The sequence below is a fragment of the Cottoperca gobio genome, unplaced genomic scaffold (genome assembly GCF_900634415.1).
Source record: "Cottoperca gobio unplaced genomic scaffold, fCotGob3.1 fCotGob3_184arrow_ctg1, whole genome shotgun sequence".
In the NCBI taxonomy this organism is placed as follows: Eukaryota; Metazoa; Chordata; class Actinopteri; order Perciformes; family Bovichtidae; genus Cottoperca; species Cottoperca gobio.
The window spans coordinates 23045-35000 of NW_021166829.1; the positions used below are offsets into that span (position 1 = coordinate 23045).

The window sequence follows — 11956 nt, forward strand, 5'->3', positions numbered from 1 at the left end:
AGGCGCTCATCATATCCTTATGGGATTATTATGTAAATGCACACTTCTTTCCCTCAAACTGGATTCAAACTAAATCTGACTTTCTTTTACCACTTAGCTGGAAAAGAATGCGTTTGCTATATCTATTATTAAAAATGTGCTCTCTGGATGCTCTTGGTACTACAACTTTATTTACTACCTGTAACTCTGGTAGCTCAGCCATCCTATATATGGCAGTTTTCCTTACCGGAAATATGGATTGCTCCTGACACTTGATCTAATTCTCTCTGACACTTCTTGCTTAAACAGATACCATCTCTAATATGGCCTGATACTAAAGTCTTTTATTATTATTTTTTCTGAACGTAATCTATCATTAGCTGATTGTTTTTATTTTACACTCTTTATTCTGAGTATTTTGCGGCTCTGTTCTGCTCTAATCATTTCTGTCTGCTCCAGAATTACACAAAAAGTCTACATATCTGTCATCCACACACTTATTAAACATGTTTTCTCAAAAACATATAAGAGACAGTTTTCTACACTTTACAATTCAGCCTCCTTTAATTGACTATGATAGTGTGTGTGAATGCAGATATACAACCTGGTTCCGGAAGTGTGGATCCCCGTTGCTGGGGAGTCATGTTCTCTTGTCAGTCCTTTTTCTGACGTCCGGTCTACAGTCTCCCTCTGGGGTTCTGGTTTCACATTTTTCTTCTCTTTAGCTTTCCTCAATTCAATTGGATTTTTAATTGTAATTTACCAATTTGTCTGCTGGTGCACGATTTTAAATGTAGGTGCACTTTAATTGCCGTCCTACAGGAGGTGGAGGTGTTTAAATTTTGTAAAGTTTCTATAAACTTTTGGTTGTAGTCTCAATTTTGTCCACCAGAGGCATTTAGCTATCAACCGGATGTGGGTTTTTTTTTGAATTCCCACCGGATGAAGAAGGATAGAAAATGGAGGTTTCTTTGTTCTAAATTTTCTCTCCTTCTAGTTTGGAGAAAACTCGCATCTTTGGTTTAATCACTCGGTCACTACATCACATATGCATTTTATTTCCACACACACTGCTCCAGCACAAGTTTCAAGGTTTAGTTTATCACAATTTACTTTCTCATGCCTCGTAACATCAAGCAGGCGGAATTAGCGACCCAGCATCACTTGGCCACAGTTAGCTGGTCCTAATCTCAGAGGCCTCTCACAAAAACGTCTCCTGCTTTCACGTTTTTCCAACTCAAAACTACTTCACACACACACACACACACACACACACACACTCCACGGTTCTCTTTGATTTCACAACTGTCTACCAGTCAGTTTGAACAGTTTTCACCCGTTTTACAAACTCCAATGCATTAGCCAAATATCAGCGCTAGTTTAGCCTCGCCTTAGGCCTGCTTTAAACACACTTTACTCACAACAATACAACAATACAACAAATCTTAACATGTTTTACACTATGCTTGCCCCAAAGGAGATGATATACAACATCTGAGACTATGAGGCGATCGTCATCGGTTCTCACGTAATTCAGGATTATAATCACTATTCTCCTTTGGTAAACAACACTGGCTTCTAAGCCACGCTTCCCTTAAGTCTTTAATTAAACTATACCTATCTGCCTTCCATAGGACTTCTTTAACATTAAACTAACTAAGCTTTCTTAGCTACCTTCCGTAGGTGTTTTCGTATTAAACTACATCAATGCAAGCTTACCGTAAGCTTTATCCGGTACCAGACCGGACACCCATTACGGGCTTTCTTTGATTAAGTATGAGCTCCCCGTGAGCCCTAACCAGAACTTCGCTGGAACCCTCCGTAGGCTTTTTAGTGATTAATATGAGCTTTTCCTGCCCTAACCAGATCTTCGCTGGAACCCTCCGTAGGCTTTTTAGTGATTAATAAATATCGTGAAACACAATTAATATCTTCAATGCTTGCTCTTATCACATGCATTTCAACATTCAGGATTGCTTTCTATCGTTTAACAGCAGTTGTATTAGCTATGACCGTCGAACATTGTTGCTGGCATTCATTAATAAATTTTCCTAATCTACCTGTAGTGAATATTTGTTTTAACCGGTGTTCACTCTCACCTGATCTTTTGCACGTGCAATGAATACCAGTCAACGATACTCGGCGATCGTTCTTCACTTCTCCTTTCTGGGCCCACCCAGGGACGCCAATTAAAGGATTTGGAAAAAGCTGAAGAACTCGGAGCTTGAATGTCGAATCAAAACAGCAATCCTCTAGTTCAATCGATATATTTATTTAACGTGATAAGTCAAACATAGAAAATACTCTCAGCTGAGGACACTTTTCACTTCGCCGTTTCCACAGACTGAACGCTCTAAAAGCCCCAGTTAACTGTCTGACGGTCCCGCTCCAAGTGTGCACAAAGGGTTGTAAACATCTCATCTAATACATGGAGTAGGCGTTGACCTTCTCCTCATTGGTCCCAGTTTGGCGCCCTCACGCTCCTCCGTCAGCAGTCAGGAAGTGATGGTTTGTTGACCTGTTACTCTAAAGGGGAAGTGCCCCTATTAGGTTTGTAATACATTCAGTGCAGAAAATACATAATAGTGCAGAAACATATTCGTAGTGTCGTAATATATATTGATTGAGGAGACAAATACATATGATAGTCTTTCCAGTGTGGATTAATCTAATCAGGATTTATTTACCTGACATTACGACATTGGTGAAAATGTCATATCAATAGCACCTTTCGATATATATTTACTAAGAAAAAGGGTGACGTGTTCAATACTATTTACCCCTATGTATGTATGTATATATATATATATGTATATATATATATGTATATATATATATATGTATATGTATATATGTATGTATGTATATATATGTAATATAAGTATATATGTATATGTATGTATATATATATATATAATATGTGTGTTATAATAGTATATATATGTGTATATTAAGATGTTATATATATGTGTGTCTATATATGATATATATATATCTCTATCATATATATATATATATATATATATATATATATATATATATATATATATATATATATATATATATATATATATATACACATATATATATATATATACACACATTCTGTAACTGAATGACAAACATCTCAATGTCTTGTTACATTGAGATGTTTTGTCATTCAGTTACAGAATATATATATATTTATATATTATATATATATATATTTATATATATATATATTTATTTATATTTATATATATTTATATATATATATTCTGTAACTGAATGACAAAACATCTCAATGTAACAAGACATTGAGATGTTTGTCATTCAGTTACAGAATGTGTGTGTGTATATATATATATATATATATATATATATATATATATATATATATATATATATATATATATATATATATATATATATATATATATATATATATATATATATATATATATATATATATATATATACACACACATTCTGTAACTGAATGACAAACATCTCAATGTCTTGTTACATTGAGATGTTTTGTCATTCAGTTACAGAATATATATATATATATATATATATATATATATATATATATATATATATATATATATATATATATATATATATATATATTCTGTAACTGAATGACAAAACATCTCAATGTAACAAGACATTGAGATGTTTGTCATTCAGTTACAGAATGTGTGTATATATATATATATATATATATATATATATATACACACACATTCTGTAACTGAATGACAAACATCTCAATGTCTTGTTACATTGAGATGTTTTGTCATTCAGTTACAGAATATATATATATATATATATATATATATATATATATATATATATATATATATATATATATATATTCTGTAACTGAATGACAAAACATCTCAATGTAACAAGACATTGAGATGTTTGTCATTCAGTTACAGAATGTGTTTCCCGTCACTTCTCTGCAGTCTTTAATTAAATATTTAAAGTACTGATACAAGTTAATTCATGAGAGAGTGTGCACATATGGATGAAAATGTGAGGGTTAGGAAACAGATTTAAAGTTTGACAGCAGCACTATCTGCTGTCGTTCCACCACCAGCTTCTTTCCTTAACCCTTCTGCCACACGTTAGCAGAATGAGACTATAACTGCATTTCACTGCACAAGCCTGTTTTGTACAATTACAAGAAAATTATCTTTGTATCCTTGTTTATCAGACCGTGTCTTTGTGTCTCCGTCAGTTTGTCAGCATGATCCGTGCGTTGCTGATGTGTTTCGCACTCTGCGTGGTCTCTGGCAGCAGTAAACCTACGGAGAGTAAGAGTCGTGTTCGTGATGAAGAACCTCTCAGCCACATCGAACACGACGACAGCAAGAACTACGACTACGACCACGAAGCTTTTCTGGGAGAAAATGAGGCCAAAGCCTTCGACCAGCTGACCCCAGAAGAGAGCAAACAGAGGCTTGCGTGAGTCCCTCCTTTTTAATGTTATTTATTCCAACAAAGACGTATAACAATACTCAAATAAAAACATAGTAAATGTTTTCCAACGTGACCTGCGTACCTGTGTGTTGCAGGTGTGTCTTCCTGTAAACGTGTTCACTGAGCTGCTTTTTATTTCCTGGTTCTCAGTGCAAACATCCACAACAGGTTCAACAAGATGTGGATGGTTGTATTAGTTTACACACAACCATCTATTTAAGTTGACTTATTCAGGCGGGTTTGTTTCGTCACACAAAGACACCTGAAGCGTTCTGAGCCAACTGATGTTAAAGCACTGAAGGAACAAAATACTTGGAAATCTATGTTTAATATCATGAAATCTCTTCATAGGTTACCAGCCGTGTTAGTAAGGTGATCAGTAATATAACCAAACGCTGTGTCTATCTGCAGCATCATCGTGGATAAAATCGACAGTAACAAAGACGGTTTTATCACCGAAGAGGAGCTAAAGGTTTGGATCAAAAGGGCTCAGAAGAAACATATTTACGACAGCGTGGAGCATCAGTGGAAAGACTTCGATATGAACAACGACGGCAAGATCAGCTGGGACGAGTATAAGAACGTCACGTACGGGAGTTATCTGGGTAAATAATAAGTCACATTTACATCAAAATACATCCGTTATCTGGGTAAACAATTGACTCTGCACAGCAGAGACTCTGGTTGATTTCCTCCATCAGAGTGATTTTCTGAGTGACTTTCAGAGTGATTTTCTCCCAGAGGACCCTCAGATGGACACGGAGTATAACTACAGTCACATGATGTCGAGGGACGAGAGACGTTTCACAGTCGCAGACACAAACGGAGATCTGATTGCAGACAAGAAAGAGTTCACCGCGTTTCTTCATCCTGAAGATCACGAACACATGAAGGACATTGTGGTGCAGGTGAGATTAATGTCACTGGTGTGAAGTCACTGGTGTGAAGTCACTGGTGTGAAGTCACTGGTGTGAAGTCACTGGTGTGAAGTCACTGAGGTTGTGTGTTCCTGTCACAGGAGACGATGGAGGACATCGATAAGAACGGAGACGGTTTCATCGACCTGATGGAGTACATCGGTAAGAAAGAAAAATTGTCTTTGTCTTTTTAAACCAGACTTTGCTGCTGTTTTCCTGGAGGGAGTTCATACTTATTTCTGGTTATCTGCGTTTTTACTAGCAAACGTTCTAAGAGTGTTCTCAAAACCAAACTTTCATATTTAAACGTAAACATTGTTACTGTATCGCTGGAGTGTGAATCACACATCAACAGTTTGTGTTGGAGGAAACAGGAACATAGTTTCAGAAGGAGAACAGAACCACTTCAGTAACACTTTATAATACTTATTTAACTTATGCTGTAATATCCTCGTATGAGTCAGTACGTATAAATGACTCACTGGGTTCTAATGGTACTTTAATGTAGGTACAGCGGAACAAAGGAGTAACAATCGTGTATTTCAGAGGAAAGGACAAATGATTTATATCATAAGTATTGTGTAAGTACCGATGGGCTACAGTCCAGGAAACGGAGCGGACCAGTTGAACACAATGACCTGCTGCGGTAGATTTAACGTAGTAATGCTTTACTCGTGGCAGCTGTGTCATTACTTGCAGGGAATTTATTATGCCGGTGTTTCCTACTTCATTGTAATTTTGAATAATGATTTTACAACTTTTGAAATGGGTCTAAACATTTTGAAGATGATCTCCAGTGCTAAAGCAGATCCTAGCGGATACGCTGGCGTCAAAAACAAACGTATCGTTCTCAAGTGCACAGCAAAGGAAGGACGAATAATGCATTTCTACATTAGTGAGGCAGTAACAGTTTGTGCTGTTCTTCTTACATTGTACATAAACAACAATGCATGTTCTTATTATTTACATTAAACTATATTATACTTTATTTCTTAATGACTTATTTATATTATGTATAACTTATTTCAGTAATTATTTTGTAAGTACTGGGTATTTGGGCTTTTGGGATTATTTATTAACTGCCAAGAAACATTTTGATATTCCCATGGACACACAGAAACCTACATTAAATAATCTCTGTTCTTGTTGCTCCACAGATTAAAGTGTGAATAATGAGTAAACTCTTTATTTTATTTATATGTAAACAGGCGACATGTACACGTCAGAGGACGGAGAGGACGAACCGGAGTGGGTGGCCACCGAGCGTCAGCAGTTTTCTGAGTTCAGAGACAAAAACAACGATGGGAAGATGGACAAAGAAGAAACTCTGGACTGGATTCTCCCTTCTGACTACGACCACGCTGAAGCTGAAGCCAAGCACCTTGTGCACGAGTCCGATGCCAATCAGGTGTGTGTGTGTGTGTGTGTGTGTGTGTGTGTGTGTGTGTGTACTTATTATTATTGATGATTAAATACCTGTTTGTTATATCTTTATTCAGGATGGAAAACTCACCAAAAATGAAATCCTGGACAAATACGACGTGTTTGTTGGGAGTCAGGTGACGGACTTTGGGGAGGCTTTACTACGACACGACGAGTTCTAGAGGCAGACAAGATTTTTAAATATGAAACATGATTTTATTTGTGTTTTTGTAGAATAATTTATTTTGTAAACCCACAGAAAAGCTTTTAATAACTTTGTGCATTTACATTTGGAGTTCTTGAATTAAAACGGGTCAGTTTGATCTTTTTATAATATTTCCATTTTTAGGACATTATCCTCTTACCGTGTGGCCGGCAGGCCCACCAGGAGTTTTATTTTGCTGTGTGTTGTGTACAATCCACCATGCTGGATGTGGTACCCATGCCATACCTCTTTAGAAAGCTTAGAATCTCATCCATTTAGATTTTGAGATCATAATATAAGGTACAATCAGCTCCTCAAATGATCACGCAAACTCAAAATCATAACTTTGAACCAACTCACCTATGAAGCCTCATAATAATCCTGTAATCAGTAATAATCCAAAAACAACACTCCTGTGTCATTGCCAAATGTCCAATAGATCGTTTCCAGTAAAAAAAAAAAAAAAGATATTGATCGTCACGTCAATAAAAGCCCATAAACAGCTGTTGCAAATTTTTTAATCAGCTGATTGATGTGTGTGATATTACGTTTATACCAGGTAAAAACTTTATTCCTGCGCATGCAGCGCTGAGCGCCTGATTCCAAAATGGAGACCGGACTCTATGCGTTCGATTGACACCTCATTTGAGCCAATCCAAGCTTCCATACCTTATTTACAGCCATCAACGGCCAATGAGTGTCATCTTGATAAGGAAGTGCCAGCCCCTCTTCTTTTGTTTACAGACCGAGCCAATAGCAACCGAGTCTCCCGATGACTGGCGCATCGTGTAGCCAATGAAATCTGGAAGATTTTGATACGCTACTTCAATGTTTTGTTTTTTTGTTTTGTTTTTTAACAGTATTTATTATATTCAAGTTCAGAAGAAAATACAAAAATCCCCACAAAAAATGTGTTTATATTTCACTTACTCTGTGATTACTACTAACAGGGAATATGGTTATATAATAGTTATTTATGAGCAATACAAATAATATTTTATTAATAAATATTATAATATCTCCAAAATGCTCAGTTGGTGTACGCCTGGTGTTACTCTTAGAAAACCCTGTCTAATAAGTTATGTTTTTGTGGTTTTGTTCTGAAATTTGAACCTGAACTTGATAACACTTGGTTCTATGTTTCTATTGTGTATTTCAGCTCTGGACTACCAGCTATACCCATCTTCAGGCATCTTTTTCAACAACAAAATTCAGACTGAGTTTATTTTCTTCAAATTCAGTATATTCAGACCACTATTACTCAGTGCCCGAAGCACTTGGAGTAATTCTGACTGTTTTGGAAGAACAATAAGAGAATTATCTTTTGACTGAGACCAAAACCCATGCATATGGTGCAAATGGTTGAAGAGCAGCTTTCAATTTACTTTGGGTATATCGTTTGTAGTATTGGTATTTTCAGGTAAATTCTGCCACACTGTAAGAGGTTATACAGTATTCCGTCCATGTTTGATGTTTCTCCTCTCTGGTTTGTCTCGTTAAAGGACCTCTCTGGTTTATGTGTCTCGTTACTTTCAGTTTCTGATTTCTGAACACATCATGTTTTGAGAAAAGACTGTAGGAAAGTTCAGAACTTCAATGAGAGAATTAAGTCAAAGGATATGGGAAAGTCCTGAAAAATAGTAACACTAATTTACTTCAGTTTGTCTTGAATGCGCACACATACAGTCAGTCATATTTTGGACTGCATGCTGTACTTTGACTTTTTATCAATAAACAAACTTTTAAAGATAAAAATGTTTTTGCTGTTTGTTTTGATCAAATTAACCTTTTAAGACAGTGATGCTGAAGAATGTGAATAGTTCAATCTTTATTCAGTTTGTGAGCAGAAATATTCTAAACAAAGATGTTCTACAGTAAAATAATACATTTGTTATATTTACATGTAGTTTTGTCATAAATCAGTCTACAGAGAATATCTTCACACCAAACTCTGACCTGTAAAAGTCCTATAAGTTTATTTTGTGTCAAACATTAAGACGCTGTGGAAACTGAAGACACTTCGGTCTTTGAAGAAACGCTAGAGGTTTCATCCATGCTCTTTCCAAACACCGTCTCCATGATGCAGCCGTTAAACTGAGGAGAGAAACAACAAGAAACGTTTGTGTCACCTGTCAGTTATAGAGTTAACCTCCTCACCTGTCTGTTGTCTCCTCAACAGAAAGGTGAGGAGACAACAGACAGGTGTCTGTTATCTCCCTACCTGTATGCTCACCTGTCTGTTGTCTCCTCGCCTGTCTGTTGTCTCCTCGCCTGTCTGTTATCTGCTCACCTGTCTGTTGTCTCCCCGCCTGTCTGTTGTCTCCCCACCTGTGTTGTCTCCCCACCTGTCTGCTCACCTGTCTGTTGTCTGCTCACCTGTCTGTTGTCTCCTCGCCTGTCTGTTGTCTGCTCACCTGTCTGTTGTCTCCTCACCTGTCTGTTGTCTGCTCACCTGTCTGTTGTCTGCTCACCTGTCTGTTGTCTCCCCACCTGTCTGCTCACCTGTCTGTTGTCTCCTCACCTGTCTGTTGTCTCCTCACCTGTCTGTTGTCTCCCCACCTGTCTGCTCACCTGTCTGTTGTCTTCCCACCTGTCTCCTCACCTGTTTGCTGTCTCCTCACCTGCCTGTTGTCTCTGCACCTGTCTGCTCACCTGTTTGTTCATGAAGCCGTAGATGAGCGGGTTGTAGACACATGAGCTCTTGGAGAAAAACGCCGGGATGGTGACGAGTCGATAATCTTTGTGTTCGTTTGAAGAGTAGGCAAAGTAAAGAGCTGCGATAGCGTACGGGCCGTAACAGACGAGGTAGGATCCCACCATGACGATGATCATCCTCGATACTTCCCTTTCTGCCTTCTGGGTGGACTCCGACTCAGCCTGCTGAGCTGCCACCTAAACAAAACAACACACTACAGGTGAATACAGTAAAACTTGAGCTAAAACTTCCCCAGTTTATTACTGACATTAGACAATTATTTTTAACTTTTCTGAAATGTTATGTTTAAATATCCAAATGAGGCATTATATAATTCTAACCTTTGGTGAATGTAGGAGAAATCTACAGACACAAACCAACAACGTTAGTCAAATAAACTCCTGAATTTGGATTTCTTCAGTTGGACTCGCAATGACTGTGTTGATGGGTGTGTTGATGGGTGTGTTGATGGATGTGTTGGATGTATTGGATGTTTTGTTGGATGTTTTGTTGGATGTGTTGATTGTTGATGGATATTTTGTAGGATGTGTTGATGGATGTGTTTATGCACGTATTGATCAGGTTTGTCACTGTTGGACTCACGGCTTGTAGCGCTTTCATTAACATAGCGTAGGAGAAGATAACTATGCTGAGCGGAGCGATGAAGCAGGTCACCATCAGGAAGTTTGTGTAGCTGCTGCAGTGAAACTCCTCATTGTGAGTGTACCAGTCGGGTCCACAGGAGCAGCCCAGACCTTCAGGGATGTACCTGAGAACAAAATCATGAAGTGTTTACATGTGTAAAACATCAGATTAACTCTGCAGAAAGCAGCAGACTGTGTCCCCCACCTGCTCCAGCCAAAGAAAGGTGGGCTGGCACAGCCAATCCCCATGAACCAGGTGAAGCCTACCGCAGCCAGAGCTTGGTTACTGCCAAACTTAAAGGTTCCAAATGGCTTACAGATCACCAGATATCTCTCGAAAGATAAGACGGCCAGAGACCAGGCCGTCACCAGCCCTGCAGAAACACAATGTTAGTGATAAGTCAAAGGTTAATAAATGAAATCAACAAGCAGTAGTGTGTTCACTGAAATAATACATCTGAGCAAATGTACAAGTAGCATTATGAAATATGTGATTAACAATAACAAAATGAGTTTGTATGTTTACATGAATACATAGTTTATGTTATCCCAGCAAATCTTCTTATCGCCTAGAGCCACACAACAAGCCATGATCTTGTTTTATTTATTTTACTTCCAATATAAATGTGCAAGGATCCTGAAATAATAAATGCTAATGTTAATATTCGTCCTGTTTTGAATTCAGCTTTTGAAACTGCAATTCAAGAAATATCATTTTTTAATTTCAAAGCAGTAAATTTAGATGCATGGTTTTCAAAGTAACATATTTCATGCTATGAAGTCAGTAGTGTTTACATTTCAACATTAAGTTTTCATTGGCTGTTCAAGATCACATACTTAGAGGAGACCAGTTGGTTGGCACACTTTTCCCTCTTTATTTCTATGTTTATTTAATGTTATAATATTCTCACCAGCAGCTAATTAAATTTAAGGTCTCAACTGTATATAAATATGTTTTATGTACACCAATGTTTCATAAAATACGCCAATTTTCGATTAAAGTTAAAAGCTAATGTTATATAAAATGAATTAACCAATAGAATAACTTGAACACTTAATTCAAACAAGAACCAGAAAACATTTAATAGATTATTTGCACATTTTTAAAAGCTTTTTTTCAGCAATTTATCAGAAGGGATGTGTAATTAACTTTGCCACTAACTATTAAAAATAATAATTAATTAACATTATAAATCTAATTTTCTTTCAGAATACATCCTTCATTTACAAGTATCTCTGTCTCACACAGTTTTATAACGCACAGCACTTTTTACTTTGCATTCTATAAAACAGTTAGTGACTTTAGGTGTTGTAACATAAAAACCCGGAAGGTACCTGCTATGGATCCCATGGCGGACTCCATGGCACACATGGTGTGACCCATGAAGAAGTAACCCTGGGTGGTGGAGACAAACACTTGGCTGACGGAGAAGGTGACGAATATGAATCCTGCGATGGAGATGTTGATGAGGATGTAGTTGAGAGGCACTCGGAGCTTCTTGTACTTCACCGTGACGAAGAGGATGATGAAGTTGAGAGGCGTCCCTGCGAGGAAGACGAGGCCCATGAAGAGGGACTGCAGGTGAAAGACCCAGCGAGGGGCCAGGTAAAACTGTGGCCCCTC

At 37.4% G+C, this 11956-nt stretch overlaps 2 protein-coding genes across 2 annotated transcripts in view; one reads left to right on the forward strand and one right to left on the reverse strand.

The window, feature by feature from the left end:
* Positions 1–4180: 4180 nt before the first annotated feature.
* calua (calumenin a) lies at positions 4181–7298 on the forward strand. The gene is made up of 6 exons (XM_029426438.1): positions 4181–4434; positions 4861–5054; positions 5191–5357; positions 5468–5528; positions 6575–6774; positions 6866–7298. Exons 1-6 carry the CDS (start codon positions 4217–4219, stop codon positions 6968–6970), a joined length of 945 nt encoding a protein of 314 aa, XP_029282298.1. The 5' UTR covers positions 4181–4216; the 3' UTR covers positions 6971–7298.
* Positions 7299–8985: 1687 nt separating this feature from the next.
* opn1sw1 (opsin 1 (cone pigments), short-wave-sensitive 1) overlaps positions 8986–11956 on the reverse strand; it is a 3022-nt gene continuing 51 nt past the window's right edge. Inside the window, exons 1-5 of the mRNA XM_029426437.1 lie at positions 11668–11956; positions 10538–10706; positions 10292–10457; positions 9646–9885; positions 8986–9087 (exon numbers count right to left, since the gene is read on the reverse strand). The exon at positions 11668–11956 is cut by the window's right edge and continues 51 nt beyond it. Of these exons, the coding sequence (XP_029282297.1) occupies positions 8986–9087; positions 9646–9885; positions 10292–10457; positions 10538–10706; positions 11668–11956 (966 nt within the window). The remainder of the gene's footprint in view (positions 9088–9645; positions 9886–10291; positions 10458–10537; positions 10707–11667) is intronic.